At 43.8% G+C, this 17,961-nt stretch overlaps 3 protein-coding genes across 7 annotated transcripts in view; 2 read left to right on the top strand and 1 right to left on the bottom strand.

The window, feature by feature from the left end:
* Ac78C (Adenylyl cyclase 78C) overlaps positions 1-6,613 on the bottom strand; it is a 35,484-nt gene extending 28,871 nt beyond the window's left edge. For all 3 annotated transcript variants that reach the window (NM_001275210.1, NM_001275209.1, NM_079470.5), the window contains exon 1: positions 6,335-6,613. The gene's annotated coding sequence lies outside the window, so the exon portion shown is untranslated. The remainder of the gene's footprint in view (positions 1-6,334) is intronic.
* Positions 6,614-7,535: 922 nt separating this feature from the next.
* Positions 7,536-17,961, top strand: chb (chromosome bows). 3 transcript variants are annotated; one of them, NM_168882.2, is made up of 2 exons: positions 7,536-7,728; positions 12,780-17,961. In NM_168882.2, the coding sequence occupies exon 2, from the start codon at positions 12,816-12,818 to the stop codon at positions 17,289-17,291; it is 4,476 nt and encodes a 1,491-aa protein (NP_730596.1). In that variant the 5' UTR covers positions 7,536-7,728; positions 12,780-12,815; the 3' UTR covers positions 17,292-17,961. The 3 variants fall into 3 exon arrangements, with proteins under 3 accessions (NP_730596.1, NP_524651.2, NP_730597.1); NM_079912.4 differs by lacking the exon at positions 7,536-7,728 and adding an exon at positions 10,464-11,211; NM_168883.1 differs by lacking the exon at positions 7,536-7,728 and adding an exon at positions 12,544-12,625.
* On the top strand, positions 7,801-9,656 carry AsnS (Asparagine synthetase). Its single transcript, NM_206410.2, has one exon. It carries the CDS (start codon positions 7,883-7,885, stop codon positions 9,557-9,559), a length of 1,677 nt encoding a protein of 558 aa, NP_996132.1. The 5' UTR covers positions 7,801-7,882; the 3' UTR covers positions 9,560-9,656.

Raw genomic sequence — 17,961 nt, forward strand, 5'->3', positions numbered from 1 at the left:
AAACAGGAAACATATACCCACAGGCCACATCAAACGAGTTGCACTAAGCCGGCCAGCTCACTTTGTCTCCTGTTCGTGCACCAGAAAACAACTGAAATCTACATGGGTTTTTAAATATTTTTCCGGCATGGAAAATTTATTAGGTATACTAGTAATGGCATAAATATTAAAATATTTCTATCAAATGCATTTTAAAACTCTGTGCAACGATGAAGAAATAAGAATACGTTGATTTAAATATTTTGAAAATAGTTTTTTTTTATATTTTTGGGTATACCTATTCACAAGATAATTTCTATATTTTTTATTAACTGAATCATAATCCCTCTCTGTGTAGGATCCCCCTTTCCATCATGAAACACACATATAAACTGATAACCCCTTTGTGTTTCGAAAATGCCGCTGTGCAATGTGAAATATTTGAAAATAAAATATGCTCTCCGTTTTGGCCGGGCTAAAAGCAAATGCGAGGCGCAGAGAATGGGCCAACGACAAACTGGGAAAATTGTAGCATAAATTAAGCAGAGAACAAACGATGGCACATTGGCAGAGAGTGGGTTATCCTCTGGACCATCAGCAGCTGACTTTGAGTGACGTTGAAGCGTGTCTTAAATTGTGATTAAAAAACAGGGAATTAAATGGTTTGTGTTTAGCCTTAATGTCTACATTGCCATTACGGCCCCTCCTCGTGAAAGCCCCTTCCCCAGCTGGAAAATTAATGAAAACCGTTGTGAGTTTCAATTATGTTTTCGTACTTTCTCGCACCTTCCCCACCTCACCTCCTGTTTTCCGCATTTTCGCTCTGTTTGGACAATGACAAACTACTTGCATGTGTGTGCTCGTGTTTACTTTTCTTTCGGCTATGAAAATTATTATCTTCCCATTAATTTCGCTCTCTCGGTAGCGCGAGATTTAATCAAAAAATTAACTCATTGTGTGTTTTTAATTATTCAATTATTATGACTTTACGGCTGTTTGCCTTGGCAGCCGTTTCCCCATTTTTCGGCCCACATTTATAGGTCCGACTCATTCGGGGCGTGTTTTATCATAGCCGCAGCAAAAACATTTATCGGCCAAGTGAGCAAACAAGTGGCAAAAGGGAAGATCTTTCAAATGCGATAAACGACAACTATTTTTGCTTCTAGTCCGTACACTGTTTACCGAGAAACTCGAGAATGCGTGTGATGAGTTTAAACAATTGTTACGAGGGGGGTAAACCATTATCGAATGGCAACCATAACTTGTTGGAGGACTCCAGGAACTTGGATTGCAACAAGGTTGGACAGCGAAGTTACCAAACTTCTAAAACATTTGAACTGACAGAAAGTAAGGGAAAACATAGGGCATGTTCAAAAGCATGTTGTATACAAAGTTGTTTCCAGGAAATGGCTTAAGCTTATGTTAGGGTTTTAGGTTTTTTTTTTTTGAGCGGAAAAAAAGTTTCTCCAAAGGGTGTTTTTGCATAATTATAATGAATTTGGGCAAGGTACATTAATAATAAAATCATAAAAAATATGATTGTTGTAAAATAAATTAAATAAATATAAATATTTAATTGGAATTTATTTGTTTCCAAGCATATTTATAACACCAGTTCAACTCTCTGAGTGTTGCATTTGAATCCTGCAACTATGTAGATTACAATAGTACACTTTGACAGGGAGCCCTCCGCATAATTTCCCCTGATTTTCCACACATGTCCCAGAGCCCTGGAAAGTGCAGTTAGGGCTCCGTATTTGTCTGCTAGTTTGCGTTTTATTGTTTGCCACTTCAGCAAACTAGCCCCCCTTTTTTAGCACACTTTTTTAACCCCCCTTTAACCCGATTGCAGACTGCGATGTCGCCACTTTGTGCCAAAGCAAATAAATAGCAAAGTGAATAAAGTGAATTTTTATCAGCTTCACAAGTAAATAGACAACAAGATATTCTTGGCAAACGCCCCCGAACGATTTACTGCAGATTTTTTTCTTTTTCTCAACGTCTGTACTCGTTTACTGTGTTTGGAAATTGTACATTTTAATGTTTCACATATGAATAGATTTCGCTCTTGTTGTTGCCCATTTATACTGAAAAAGAGTGGGATACAGGGGGTAAACAAATCCGAGAAGAAAGCAAAGTCAACCAACTAAAAATGTATGCGTTTAATTATGTATCAGTACGAGTATCTGCATCGTTGTACTTTGAAAAATTCGCCAGCGAGAATTTCATTTTATCACTTTTTTTGTAGTTTTCTGCTTGGCTGGCGAGCAGTAGTGAGTCATTCCGAGGTTTTATATTATGACACTCCGCTTAAATGGATTTTGTGTTCGGTGCCTTATAAGGCAGCCAAAGCCATTGAAATCCGCCAGATCAGGCCAAGTCCATATCCACAATTCGCATTAGCCAGCGGGGCATGCAATTTAAAGCCACTAAATCTTGGTATCAACTTGGTTTAGCAAATTATTTGTTTTGAAATCAATATTTCTGACACCTCGTGTGATGGACTAGCCAGCAAATATTTCCTAAAATCTATACATTCATTTTTACAATTTGTTTATGTTGTGTTCATGGGTTTTTGGAATTTTATCTATTCCCAGGCAGCTTAAGTGACTTCTGGGGCAGACTTTTTTCTGATTTATTTGTCCAACGACTAAACGCTCACATTTTGGGCAGGGGCAAGAAAAATTGCGTCTGCCAAAACCGCCAGCCAAATTGTTGTGAGAAAGTTTTCCCTCGGTTGTTGCAATCTTTCCGGGTGTTTTGCTTTGGCTTCCCTCCTCCTCGTTTTCGATTGCACCACAGCCTTGGCAGCAATTTGACAGACATAAACAAAAGGGAACTACGAACACGGTGGTACAATCGTAGATGGAATCGTCCTAAGAGGAATTCCAAATGCTCTATTGTGGCAATTTAAAGTGATCTTAAAATAAGGTAATATAAAAACTGTAATATCATACGCTGTTTTTCAGTTTTGACTCATATATGGTAGAGTAATGATTACACATACAAGTTTGGCCCCAGTTTCTTTGCCTGTATCGGAACTAAAGTCAACATTTTGACCGGTTACCCTACCAAATTGGTGTATACTTTTCACTTTGGCAGCATCCTCCAGCCGGGATTAAAAGCAATTGTTGGCTTTGTGCCCGATGCAGCCACAAGTTTTGAGCCTGGCCAAATCCGGGCTATAATATCTGTGCCGCTGCCAAGAGGCAAGTAAAAAGTGGCAGCAACCAGGACAATTAGCACAGCCAAAACTGCTGGGCCATAAGTTTCCGTTGGCAAGACAACGCACAAAACAGTGAACCGAGTTCCGTCGTCTGAGGAGCGGTGTGTCAAGTAGCTCTTTCTGTTCCAAATCCCCATCTTTTGCGTTGTTTCGAAAAACTTGAAAAGAGTCTAGTCAAGATGAAACTAAATTAAATGCGGTTGAGGGGACAATTATTCTGCCATTTATCTCTCATATGGCATAAAGTTACAGAAAGTTATCTTTTTGAACTCGCTTTGAGCTGCTTAGCGACACGTGGCCTCCTCCTCTGCTGAGGTGAACTTTTTAGCCTAGGATGCGGTGTAAAGTACAACAAGGATTCGCCATGAAGCTCCTCCCCGGCGGATACTTTACTTTTATTTACTTGTCGTGGGGCATATTAAATTTCCATCGCCACTCCATCGCCGGAAAGTTGAATGAATGTTATTTTCAAGGCCCTCTTCCATTGAATTGCCTTCGTAGAGGCCCGGCGCGAATTGAATTAAATTGTGTGACTGAAGCATAAATAAATTCATTAAATACTTTGTCGAGATGCCATAAAAGCTGCCAAGTGCTGTTTTTCCAGTCCAATGTTTAAGGCATTCGATCGGACCTTCCCTCAAGCGTTCAACAGGTCGTCGAGGGAAACCTTCAGTAGAAAGAAGGACCAGAACTTGACCTTCCCAATGCGCCTTATTGATTCAATAATAAAAATAACCGCAGGACGATTGTAATTCGCTTGTGGGCCTGTGTATCTGTATTTGTATTTGCTTGAGTATCTACCCATGGCTTTGGTCACTTTCTCATTGCACCTTGTATCGCCTATCGCCTATCAAGTATCTTGTATCTCAATGTCAAGGCTGTCTAGCAGATGCCTCATTATGGATGTATTTCAATTGGACTGGCGGATTGACAATGAAGCCAACTGCATTAGCTGGTAGCTCAATGAATGCTAGTTAGGTGTTTATGTAAATGTGTAGGACAAAGATCGTGCCTCTATACGCAGAGAAATGGTATGAGAAATTAATAAATTAAATAATGATCATTTAAATGATGTGTACTTTATAAAAAATGCAACTGAAAGCTGGCACCTTCCCTACAAAATAAATAAATATTCTTAAAATCAAATAGCATCATGCAAAAAAAATATGGTAATTATATTTTATATTTTAAGGATCCAATGTGTAAGCTCATGACTTAACTACCTACAGAACCGAAATACAATTAGAATCTTATTTGATTGGTTCCAAATTGTCTTTTTATTTTTATCAAATTTAATATAGCTCTTGTGTTTTTATTAAGCTCTTATCTAAAGAGTCCCCGCTTACACTGGTACTTAGATAAGCTGCATATTAGCCTCTGTCTGACCTTTCGCCCTCCAGGCAGGTGTATCTTTTTTAAGCCACCTGTTTTTTCTACTTGGAACTAGCCGCTTATTATGCATCATTCTCATCAACCGGGAGCCCAGTTAATTTCACCTCTCAGGTCCTAATCCTGCAGACGGTTTGGACTTAATGCCCGCACATGCCAACAAGCTCGGCGGCATAATGCGTCAAATTGCTAATTAAGAACTGCAGCAGTGGCAACTTTTGCCCCGATTAGTGGCCATGTCATTAGGGTCCTGATGAAAAGGGGCAGAAGCCTGGTCGAAAGAGGCGAAAGGGTCTGAGCTTGCGTGTTAAGATATTTGATTATGACAAACAAGCGCACATACTGTCGCTCACACACACACACCCACCAATTAGGGGAGGGCGTGGCCCTTTTTCGTGGACCGAGAAGTAGACTACGCTACTGGTCATTCAACTATTAGTGCCGAAAACAAAATTTGTGTCACGTAACACTGACCCCAAACAAAACAAAAATAATTAAGAGCTTAAAGATAGTGACAGTCAGCGAGCGGGCGATTAAAAATAGTCGGAATGGATGCTGCCCACTCCTATTTTTAGGGTCACCCCGGGGTCAATCACTCCACGCGGCTAGACACCAGCGTGGTGGCAAAGGGTGGCCATAGGTGGCCCGATGTGGCTTAAGGTGGCCAAAGGGTCTAATCATCCCCCGATTCGAGTGGGTCCTTAAAACCACCAATTTATTTGCGTTTTGCCCGCTGCGCACAAAGTTTTTTGGGCAGCTCACTGAGGCTGCAGTAATGCGAATTGATTTCCGCCGACTGCAAACAACATGGTTATCCATTTCCGTCGCATCCGTATCCGTATCCTTACAGCATATCACACAACAACAAGCCACAACAGTGCACTGAAAGAAAGGACTCAATCCTATGTTATATTACAGACCTATTGAACAAATTAAAATGAGTTACAAATGTAGAAACGTTTGAACAAAAAATTATTATTTTTAATACTATATGACTCAGTTAATAATTATGTGCGATAAGGGCAAATTTTGAGCGTTGAAAATTGAAAAATACTCCCAAAAGTTACTCATAAAATATTATGACTAAATTTTTAGAACGAACTAAAATTTTAATTAAATATAATTGTAGCAGTGCAGTGCCCATTTCCCACCGCCAATAACATTGTTAAAAACTTCCACTTCGAATTTCAAGCCAAAATACTTGGGAAATATTGTTGATTTGATTTTGGCGGCGTAGAAACTTTTCAATTAATTGGCCCCGACTTGGCAGTTGCTCTATCTGTCAGCGATTTTATGGCAATGCACATCTGGATCTGGTAAATGGGTCTTGGGCCATTTGAATTCGTTCAGCCAGCGAACGTGACCCAAAAGTTGGGGCCCGTGTTTTGGCCACCTCACTCGGAATTCCGGAAACGGACGTGACAGTAATAGGTCACGCTCGATTCCCTTCGATTTTCGGGCTCGGTACCAGTAAAAAGTTTATTTTATTTGATTTTGATTTGATATTTTTGAGAAGCACATAAATTACCTTCACTTTTCGTGTTGAAAGTTGTGTCCGTTTTTATGGTTTTTGGTTAACAAAGAGGGCTAAATTTTTCTGATTCGATTCGGAATTCCAAGATTGATTTTTTCTTAATTTATTTTCCATTTTAAATACATTTTTAAGGACTCCTTGATTGACTATCATCTTAAAGTCATAAAATGATTGAGCTGATACTTTTGATTACTTTTTTTACGCACAATTTTCGGCGGTGATTGCCCACGAAAATTCACTTTGCACATTTTGGCTTACCAGCCTCCATTTCGTCGACGTAACTCAATTTAAGATTCTTTTGAATTGATTGAATTTCGACTAATTACGCGCACTTAGCACCTTGACGGGCATTTTCGAAAGGGAAATTGATATCGAGGAGCGCTCGCCCATATAAAGGACTTCCGATCCACGTCGCTAGCCGAGTGACAATGCGTCGTATACGCAACTTCCTGCCGCACAGTGTCGCGTTCCATCGGCAACTGAATTGAAAGGCCGTTCGTTGCCGACAAAACGACTTGGAAGCAACAAGCGCGCACGACAGAATTCCAGGAGCGGATTCGCGAACCTCGGGTTATAAATCTCGGTTATTTACAGAAGCTCGCACCATCCAAATATGTAGTATGACATCACTGTACAAATTCGTCAGTGTTAGATGCGTAATTAAAACGTCTGCATAATTAAACACGGGAGATTTCTGTTTATCTGCGGCTACTTGACATATTTATCGCATGGACCGAAGTCGAAGTACGCGACGTGGTTCATAGGAAACCACCTGTTGGCGCGGCGCCATGTTAGTTAACAGCGGGCTGTATTTCGGGGAGCTTTTCGGTAACATTCTGTTAATGCAGATAGTAAACAGATGTTACTGAGCTTTCTTTAATGCCGCTAAAATAATAATAATATTAATTTTACGGCAATTTATTCAATGAATTAATGTATTTTTGCTATTGATGCTATTAAAACTATTTGTATATTCTCATTCCAAACGAATTTTTTAAGGAACTGATAAAAAACCGGTCTGTTCTCCGAATTCACACTTTTCTTAACCCTGGCATGAAGCCAACATTAAATCGAGAAACAACTCACTTTGATATATGCTACTCTGCAGATACACTATCAATAATTTAATAAACGGCATCTAATCTTATTTATTTGTTAATACTAATTTTTAAAACTCTTTCCAAAAGAAATCATATTGGGAGATGTATAATTAAGCACATGGAAGATTACAAAATATTTTTGTTAATTAATTTCTGAGCAGTCTAACCACCCCAAAAGTAGAGTAAATTGGATGACGAAATCGTTGATAAAGAAAAATCAGCTGTGAGTTTCAGTTTCAGAGCGCGTTTAGAGAGTAAAAATGCACATAGCTAAACCTAAAATGTTTACCGTCTATTCGTTATCAAGTTTTAAGCTGCTGACAGCTGTTCTCCTTCCGATAAGATTAGCACAAATTACTAAATGGCCGCTCATCAATAGTAATTTTTGATAAGAGCCCTAATCTCAGGGAGCTGTTACCTACCAACATTTATGTGTCTCAGGATTCTAGAAACGGGGTGAAGGAACTAGTTGCACGTGGAAATAAGCTCTGTTGACGAGAGTAAGTATAAAAATGAAATTAAATCTAGAGAGCTTTGGCCATAAATAAGAGTGCACGCCATTGAAAAGCTTCATTCAGTTTTCGGACTTTGCAAAGTGCGGGCCGCTTCGTTAAAAAAAAATACAGTTGAAATTACTGCAAAGATAAGCGAGAAATGTGCGGAATTTTTGCCATATTTTCGAGGGATGGGGAGCCGATACCCACGCAAATCCTCCATGGAAGCAAACACAGTTTAAGGGAACTGGCCTATCGACAGAGTGGCAAGCATCGGCATCGGGGTCCAGATTCCACGGGGGTCTATGTGAATTCCTTGGAAGGGGTGGCCATGATTCATGAACGCCTGCGAATCATTGGCGTGGAAATGGGCGACCAACCCTTCGTCTCTGAAGATGGTAACCTCATCCTGGTGGCCAATGGAGAGATCTACAATTATCTGGAGCTTTCGGCTGAGATTGCGAAAAAGCGTGGCTCCTACAACCCCATGAGCGATTGCCACGTGATACTGGAACTGTACCAGGATTATGGAAAGGATCTTCTGCAATACATCACTGGAATGTTTGCTTTTGCCTTGTACGATAGGAAGACCAAGGAAGTGCTTCTTGCCCGAGACCCCTTTGGCATTATACCCATGTATGTGGGTGAGGATGCGTCGGGAAACCTTTGGGTGGCCTCGGAGATGAAGTGCCTGGTGGATACCTGCTCCAAAGTGGAGACTTTCACACCTGGCGAGGCTCGTTTCGGTAAAGTTGGTGACTTTAAAACATGCTGGCAGTTTCAGCAGTCTTGGATCAAGGAGGTGCCCACACAAACCTGCGAATTATCCCTACTGCGAGCCAACTTGGAGTTTGCCGTGCGCAGTCATCTGCAGTGCGATGTTCAAATGGGAGCCCTGCTATCCGGCGGAGTGGATTCCAGTCTTATAGCCTCCATAGCCACGAAGATAATGCGCGAACGGGATCCCAACTTCCGGCTGAAAACATTCTCTGTGGGTCTAAGGGATGCACCCGACTTCCAGGCGGCCAGGAGTGTGGCCAAATATATAGACAGCGATCACAAGGAGATCATATTCGAGATCGACGAAGCTCTGGATGGCATTAGGGATATTATTTACCACCTTGAAACCTATGATGTGACCACAGTGAGATGTAGTTTGCCCATGCTGCTACTAGCTAGATATATCAAGAGCACAGGCATCAAGATGATCCTCTCCGGCGAAGGAGCCGATGAGATCTTTGGAGGGTATTTATACTTCCACAAGGCCCCAAGCTACAACGATTTCCACGAGGAGCTGGTGAAGAGAGTGCGCCAGCTGCATTTATCCGATTGTTTGCGGGCCAACAAGGTGGCCATGGCCAAGGGCGTGGAGCTGCGAGTGCCCTTTCTGGACACGGGGTTCGTTAACCATGTGATGCAAATCCGACCGGAGGATAAGATACCCGGACCCCTCAACAAATTCGGGGAAGTACAGCAAAAGCGATTGGAGAAGTATGTCCTGCGAGCTGCCTTTGCGGATAACTATCTGCCCGATGAAGTCCTCTGGCGCCAGAAGGAGCAGTTCTCCGACGGAGTGGGCTACGATTGGATCGACAGCATCCGCAGGGTGGCCACCAGCCATGTCAGCGATCAAGAATTCTCCGCAGCCGCCCTACGCTTCCCCTTTAACACGCCCACAACCAAGGAGGCCTTCTACTATCGCTGCATTTTCGCCGAACAATTCCCCGGAGAATCGGCGGCCCGAACCGTGGTCAGATGGGTGCCACGCCTCGATTGGGGCTGTCCGGAGGATCCATCCGGACGGGCACAGGCCGTCCACCAGGTCAACAAAAACTGATAAGAGGACCTTAAGTAAATTGGCAAGTCTGAGGAATTCCAACAATTATTTGCTGAGACATGCACAATAAATTTCTTTAATTGGTAGTCAATTCACTAATATACTATGCGATTCCGTACATCTGTGGGTATTCGGTTACAGATATAGATATATGTATATATATATATACATATATATATATATGTATATATGTATATATGTATGTATATATATATGTCCACATGTTGATTATTGACAAGCGCGCTCCACTTGGCAACTAATGTGGAAACCAGCTGACGTCAGCCTTATTTATTTATTGTTTTTTTAGTAAATAAAACTGTCAATCAGCCCTCTGCTATCTATAGGGGGATCAAGTTAGGCTTGATTTTACTATTTACTATTTTCACTTTCACTCACTTTTATGGAGAATAATAAAATATGGCCCCTTTGAATTTTAAATATAGTACGGTATAATAAATTTAAATTTTATTTTTTATTTCACTGATCAGAGTTCAGGGAATAACATGACCACTTCAAAGTTTAAAGTACAAATTTTCGTTAAAAACCATGGTTGTATTTTAGTTTATACAATAAGGAAGGCAAATAAGCAACAAAACCGACTTGCATTATTTTACTTGCATTGCGAAAATTTTAAAATAACGGCTGTTAGGTTTTTAGTTGGCAACGCGGTATGGCAGTGTGGTAGTCATGTTACGACGTAGTTGGCAATACGCCTTAGTATATTTTGAAGGAGAAATATATATGAACACCTTGATTCGACTATGCGTATTAACACATTGTCAATTCACATATTAAACCTTAATTTATAAAGTTAAATGAAAACGTAGCCAAAACAAATATGCAGCATTAATCGATAAGTCACAGTGAGCCGAACAATGGCATATGCGCACCGCCCACGTGCGGTCACACTGTTTGTAAATTTTTTTTTGCAACGCAACGGGCTGGCGAATCGCTGCTGAAATTAAGCTAAAAACCGTGTAATAAACCGCAGGCCGTGGCAAAACCAGCTCACCGATGCCGAGACGCAGCAAAATGTGATGTTTGCCGGGTGCTGCAAACGCTCGGCGACCGCAAACGAAGTGCAAGACCTAAAACCTCTGACCCCAAGCGCGTCACCCAGCAGAAGGATAGAGCGAGACGGACAGATAGGAGTGACTGAGGCAGGGAGAAAAAACTAGCACTGGCCCCAAGACGTTGGAATTTTGTGAATTGTTGTTGCTGCAGCCCAGCAATAACGGTACAGAGGACAACAGTATCAGCAACAAATACAACAAAAAGGAATGACAAAGTGAAACCGACTGCGCTGCCCCACAAACTACGACAACATTAATAACAATAATAACAAAACGAAATAGGAAGAGCAAAACTGTGATCTCTGCTTAACTTTTTTTATTTTTGGGGCAATTGTTCAATTTGGCTGTGCTCAAAAGTAAATTAAGTCAACTCGTTACGCGTATTTGCGGTGTTTGGCAACGCTTTTTCCAACCGACGACTGGAAAATCAATTCTTCGGATTGCCAAAGGGGAACAACAACTAGCAGTTGTTGAAGTTTTCCTTTATATTTTTTGCGGCCCAGCCCAAAACAAAAAGCAAAGTAAAAGAAGAAGAGAAAGAGGAAGAAGAAGAAGCAGCGCAGCCGGATTTGCAAATAGGTATGTGTGTACGTGCGTGTGAGAGTGCGTATCTTGAAGATACAGAAACAAAATTGTGTTAAATTAAGACAGTTTTCCGCTCGTTCACCTCTCTTGTACTCTCTTCGTGACATTTAGCCGCTGAATGACGTCGTCGCCGGCAATTTTTCAACAATTAACAAAAACAACAAATTTATCAGACGACCACAGCTACAGCTGCTGGCAAACATTTGGTTAGGTTAATTTTAACCTCGAAACCCAGCACTTTGATTAACAAGTTCATATCTTATCGCCGCGAAAAACCCTGAAAAATAGTTACGAAAGCAAGTTTTGTTGATGTTTTATTATAAATAGAAAATTGCGTATGCAAATGCTATTTTTTTAGTGGAATGAGAACCGATTCTCTCTCTTCGTCACTCTCTCAACAAGTCGCTGTTGTTGCTTAGTAATTTGGATATATTATCTCATTCTGTCCATTCCATTTTTGCACCGAAAGAAAAGTTTCTACGATACCGTGGGTTAATTCTTATCCATTATGGATTGAATGATTATTGGGCGTTTTTCTAAACAATATTTTAATTTAGCTGAATATTATAAAAAATATCCAGTCAGCCATTAGACAAAATCAAACTGATTTTGCAGTGCACATACATAAATAATATTACTCTCCCAACGCAAATTGTTGATTTGTGACGGCATCGCACAATGCCAAAAATGTTGCCACTCAAATCCGAATTCGATTCCGAATCCCCATATATAAATCCATAAACAGAGCACATTGCTTCCTGTCGGCCTTTCCCTCCTCCCCTGACTTCGTCACGCTCTCAGCTCCCTGAGATGATTCACGTTTCGTGCACGTAACAACGCCCCACCATCTGGGTCCGTAGCGCCCGAAAGCCACATCTGCCACTTCCTCCTCCTGCAACTCTGGCAGTAAGGTATCCAAGTATCCATGCAGCCGCATATCATATAGCCATCCATCCACCCGCATAGCCGTTCACCTACATTTTTAGCTCTCTTTGGGCCTCGGCCCACTCCCCAACTCTCTCATTTCATCGTCATTCTGGCTCTGACTTCACCTCACACGCAAATTGTTCGCAAACTACAATAACTGCGGCTGTTGCCGCTTTTCGGAGCTCTACTGCGCACGAGCAGACCGCAATTAAAAGGCGATTAATGAGCATGTACAGGAATTGGCGGGAACTTTTCCTTAGGAAAGGTGGAGCATTCAATTCGTCATTGCTGTGCAGTTCCTTGCCTTGCTATGGAATTTATAGTAAAAACATTGAATCAGAGTAAACTCTATCTAAAAAAGTTTTAAGATGTCATAGTTTTTCAAATTTCAAAAATAAACTTCTTTATTTTTATTTCTACCTTACACTTGTGAACACTGAGTCGAAAACATATAACATAATATACGCCGCTCCGAAATTTGGTTAGTTGCAGCCATCAATTTCACATTTAATGGCCCTTCAGTTTTACGGTGCCTGCATCCTTGCGCCAAAATTTGACCCTCACTCATACAACTTTAATTTAATTTGGCAAAGATTGTACCTGCATACACTAACACCAATCCTGTTTTATTACAGTTGCCGCAGAACGAAGGACGAATAGACATTGCAACGATGGCCTATCGGAAGCCCAGCGACCTGGATGGCTTTATCCAGCAAATGCCCAAGGCGGACATGCGTGTGAAGGTACAGCTCGCCGAGGATCTGGTGACATTCCTTAGCGACGACACAAACTCAATTGTCTGCACGGACATGGGATTCCTTATTGACGGTTTGATGCCATGGCTGACGGGCAGCCACTTTAAGATTGCACAAAAGTCCCTGGAGGCGTTCTCGGAGCTAATAAAGCGATTGGGCAGCGATTTTAATGCATACACGGCTACCGTTCTGCCACATGTGATCGATCGGCTGGGAGACAGCAGGGACACAGTCCGCGAGAAGGCGCAACTTCTGCTGCGCGACCTCATGGAGCACAGAGTGCTTCCGCCCCAGGCGCTGATCGACAAGCTGGCCACTAGCTGCTTCAAGCACAAGAACGCCAAGGTGCGCGAGGAGTTCCTTCAGACGATTGTGAACGCTCTTCATGAGTACGGCACCCAGCAGCTTAGTGTTCGCGTCTATATACCACCAGTTTGTGCACTTCTCGGAGATCCCACAGTTAATGTGAGGGAGGCGGCCATCCAAACGCTAGTGGAAATCTACAAGCATGTAGGGGATCGATTGCGCCCAGACCTCCGTCGCATGGACGATGTTCCTGCCTCGAAATTGGCTATGTTGGAGCAAAAGTTCGACCAGGTCAAACAGGAGGGTCTACTGCTACCTTCAGCCCTTAAAAACACGAATGGCAATGGAGTGGGCTTGGACGAGGCCGACAATATTGGGTTGAGGGAGCGACCCACCAGGATGATTAAGCGGCCACTACACTCGGCCGTTTCGTCATCACTGCGCCCAAAACCCAATGTGAACGATGTGACCGGTGATGCCGGCGCCGTAACCATGGAATCTTTCGAATCTAGCTTTGAGGTGGTCCCGCAATTGAACATCTTCCACGCTAAGGACATGGACGATATCTACAAGCAAGTACTAGTGATCATCAGTGATAAAAACGCAGACTGGGAGAAACGTGTGGATGCTCTCAAGAAGATCAGGGCATTGCTCATTCTCAGCTATCACACTCAGCCGCAGTTTGTCGCTGTACAGCTAAAGGAATTGTCGTTAAGCTTCGTGGACATCCTCAAGGAGGAACTACGATCACAGGTGATCCGCGAGGCGTGCATCACCATCGCCTACATGTCTAAGACGCTGAGAAATAAACTAGATGCCTTCTGCTGGAGCATTTTGGAGCACCTGATTAATTTAATACAGAACAGCGCGAAGGTCATTGCATCCGCTTCCACAATAGCTCTGAAGTATATCATTAAGTATACACATGCACCAAAGCTGCTCAAGATCTACACAGACACTCTGAATCAATCAAAGTCGAAGGACATAAGGTCCACACTGTGTGAGCTGATGGTGCTGCTCTTCGAGGAGTGGCAGACGAAGGCGTTGGAAAGGAATGCCACCGTACTAAGGGACACCTTAAAAAAATCCATTGGCGATGCAGACTGCGATGCACGCCGCCATTCCAGATACGCCTATTGGGCTTTCAGGCGTCACTTTCCAGAGCTGGCGGATCAAATATATGGAACATTAGACATAGCTGCCCAGCGCGCATTAGAAAGGGAACGAGAGGGCGGCGGAGGAGGAGGAACTGGTACTGGGACTGGGACTGCACCTGAAACGAGACGCACTGTATCCCGCATTGGCCGAACACCTGGAACCCTGCAAAAGCCCACGCCTAGTATGAGATCCATTTCAGCGGTGGACACTGCGGCTGCTCAACGAGCCAAAGTTAGAGCGCAATATACACTATATTCCAGGCAAAGGAAACCTTTAGGACCTAATAATTCCAACCAGGCATCGATGACAGGAGCAGCAGCCAGTGGATCACTGCCCAGACCTCGCCTGAATTCCAATAGCGGTGGCACACCAGCTACAACGCCGGGATCGGTTACACCACGGCCCCGGGGACGGGCAGGAGTATCTCAGTCACAGCCAGGATCGAGATCCACCTCGCCAAGCACAAAACTGAGGGATCAGTACGGTGGTATTGGTAATTACTATCGTGGGGCCACTGGCGCCATACCCAAAAAGGCCTCCGGAATACCCCGAAGCACAGCCAGCTCTAGGGAAACGAGTCCAACTAGGTCAGGTGGTGGCTTGATGAAACGCAGTATGTACTCTACAGGTGCGGGGTCTCGACGTACGCCCGAGAGGAACAACCCAGTAAGACCATCGGCGGCGGCACGACTGCTGGCGCAATCCCGTGAAGCAGAACATACATTAGGCGTCGGAGATGATGGACAGCCAGACTATGTTTCCGGGGACTACATGCGCAGCGGCGGAATGCGGATGGGTAGGAAGCTCATGGGACGTGATGAGTCTGATGACATCGACTCCGAGGCCAGTTCTGTGTGTTCAGAACGATCTTTCGACTCCAGCTACACTAGAGGTAATAAATCGAACTACTCACTTAGCGGGAGCCACACCCGCTTGGACTGGAGCACGCAGCGGGCGCCATTTGACGACATCGAGACGATTATTCAGTTCTGCGCATCGACGCATTGGTCTGAAAGGAAGGATGGCCTGATCAGCCTCACACAGTATCTGGCCGATGGAAAGGAGCTCACTCAGCAGCAACTTAAATGCGTTCTGGACATGTTCCGCAAGATGTTCATGGATACACACACCAAGGTGTACTCACTGTTTTTGGACACGGTCACCGAACTGATTCTGGTTCATGCGAACGAACTTCACGAATGGCTCTTCATCTTGTTGACGCGGTTGTTCAACAAACTGGGCACCGATCTACTCAATTCGATGCACAGCAAGATTTGGAAGACGCTACAGGTGGTCCACGAATATTTCCCCACGCAGTTGCAGCTTAAAGAACTATTTAGAATCATATCGGATTCTACTCAAACGCCAACTACCAAGACGCGCATCGCCATTCTGCGCTTCCTTACGGATCTGGCCAATACATACTGCAAAAGCAGCGACTTTCCCAGCGACCAGAGCCAGGCCTGCGAGCGGACGGTCCTAAAGCTGGCCCAGCTGGCGGCGGATCAGAAGTCGATGGAGCTGCGCTCCCAGGCCAGGAGCTGCCTAGTGGCCCTGTATAACCTGAATACCCCGCAAATGACCCTTTTACTGGCCGACCTGCCAAAGGTATATCAGGACTCTGCCCGATCCTGCATCCATTCGCACATGAGGCGGCAAAGCCAAAGTTGCAATTCGGGTGCCAATTCGCCTAGTAGCTCTCCATTGAGCAGTAGCAGTCCCAAGCCTTTGCAAAGTCCCTCTGTGGGTCCATTTGCCTCGCTTCAGAGCCACCACCACCAACTTAGCATCAGCTCTACTAGTCCACGCTCCCGGCAGTCTTCCGTGGAGCAGGAGCTGCTCTTTTCCTCGGAGCTGGACATTCAGCACAACATTCAGAAGACGTCGGAGGAGATCCGGCACTGCTTCGGCGGTCAGTACCAGACGGCGCTGGCGCCCAATGGCTTCAATGGACACTTGCAGTATCACGATCAGGGCCAACAGGATTCGTGTGCATCCCTGTCTTCCAACTCCAAGACGCAATCGTCGGCCAACACTACCCAGTCAAATACACCTGAGTCAGCAACAATGAGGCTGGATAATCTGGAGCGGGAAAGGACCACTCAGAACGCCAAGTCACCAACTGACGATGCCAAGGTGATCACGGTCTCGATAAATATGGCTGAAAATGGAGAGCTGATACTGGCCAGCAACCTGATGGAGAGCGAAGTGGTGCGTGTGGCCTTGACGCTAACAAAGGATCAGCCCGTCGAGTTGCTTCAGACGTCACTTACTAACCTGGGGATTTGCATCAAGGGCGGAAACTGTGAGCTGCCCAATAAGCACTTTAGATCGATCATGCGAATGCTGCTTAACATTCTGGAGGCGGAGCATACGGACGTGGTCATCGCTGGCCTGCACGTGCTCAGTAAGATTATGAGGAGCAACAAAATGCGTCACAACTGGATGCACTTTCTAGAGCTGATTTTGCTGAAGATCATCCAGTGCTATCAACACAGCAAGGAGGCTTTGCGGGATATCGACTCGATGATACCAAGGATAGCACCATCCTTGCCTCTGGATCTGTCCATCAACATTGTCAATCCGGTAATTGCGACGGGTGAGTTTCCCACAAATTTGTGCGCCATCAAGATCCTGCTGGAGGTGACCGAACACCATGGTTCGGAGATCACAGACGCCCACTTGGACATTGTGTTCCCCAATCTGGCGCGATCGGCGGACGACACGCAATCGATGGTTCGCAAAGCGGCGGTCTTCTGCATCGTAAAGCTGTACTTTGTTCTGGGCGAGGAGAAGGTCAAGCCGAAGCTGTCAGTGCTAAATCCCAGCAAGGTTAGGCTCCTCAACGTGTACATCGAGAAGCAGCGGAACTGCATCAGTGGGGGAGGAAGCTCTACCAAGAACTCCTCCGCGGCATCGTCGTCATGATTGCGGGAGCCCTTAATAGGATTCCTGCATCAGCACCACCACAAACAAGACACAGACGCGGTTGCTTCCCTCGGCCTGAGAAGGAAGTGAGGAGCGGCGGACATTAAATAATATATTATTACATTAACTAATTATTTATAACTAATTATTACCGATCATCCGTTACTTGTGTAACTGCTCGATGCATATATTCAGCAGATGCAAATGCGGCCCGAAAGAAAGTCAAGGGCCATCGCCCATCTAATGTGAGCAGAAAAACTATTTATACATAAACGGGAACTAAAGCGAGTAAATCCGCAAAGTGTACTAAAATTGTAGCCAACTCCGCAATCCTCACTTCTCACATCAGTTGTACGTCTTTTTACCAGCTCCTAACTATTAACGCTGATTCTGTTTAATTTGTAAGCCTATATACCGCTCTTTATGGAAACTCAGACGTGTGCTTTTCTACCTTTGTTTCAGGCGACTTTGTATCCTTATTTCGTTTCCGCTCAACTAAATTCTAATTACTATTATTAATACGATTCTGCTCTTACAACTGAACTATTTTTGTAATTAATTTAAATACACAAGCCCACACAAAGGATTAAAATCAATAAAAAACACTTATAGGTTATGTAATAATATTTATAAATTAATTAAACGAATAAAACAGTTAAACAAAAGTCCC

This window comes from Drosophila melanogaster, chromosome 3L (genome assembly GCF_000001215.4).
Source record: "Drosophila melanogaster chromosome 3L".
Taxonomy (NCBI): Eukaryota; Metazoa; Arthropoda; class Insecta; order Diptera; family Drosophilidae; genus Drosophila; species Drosophila melanogaster.

Coding starts and splice junctions, on each gene's coding strand:
- AsnS (NM_206410.2), top strand. CDS start 7,883: ATGTGCGGAATTTTTGCCATATTTTCGAGGGATGGGGAGCCGATACCC.
- chb (NM_168882.2), top strand. CDS start 12,816: ATGGCCTATCGGAAGCCCAGCGACCTGGATGGCTTTATCCAGCAAATG.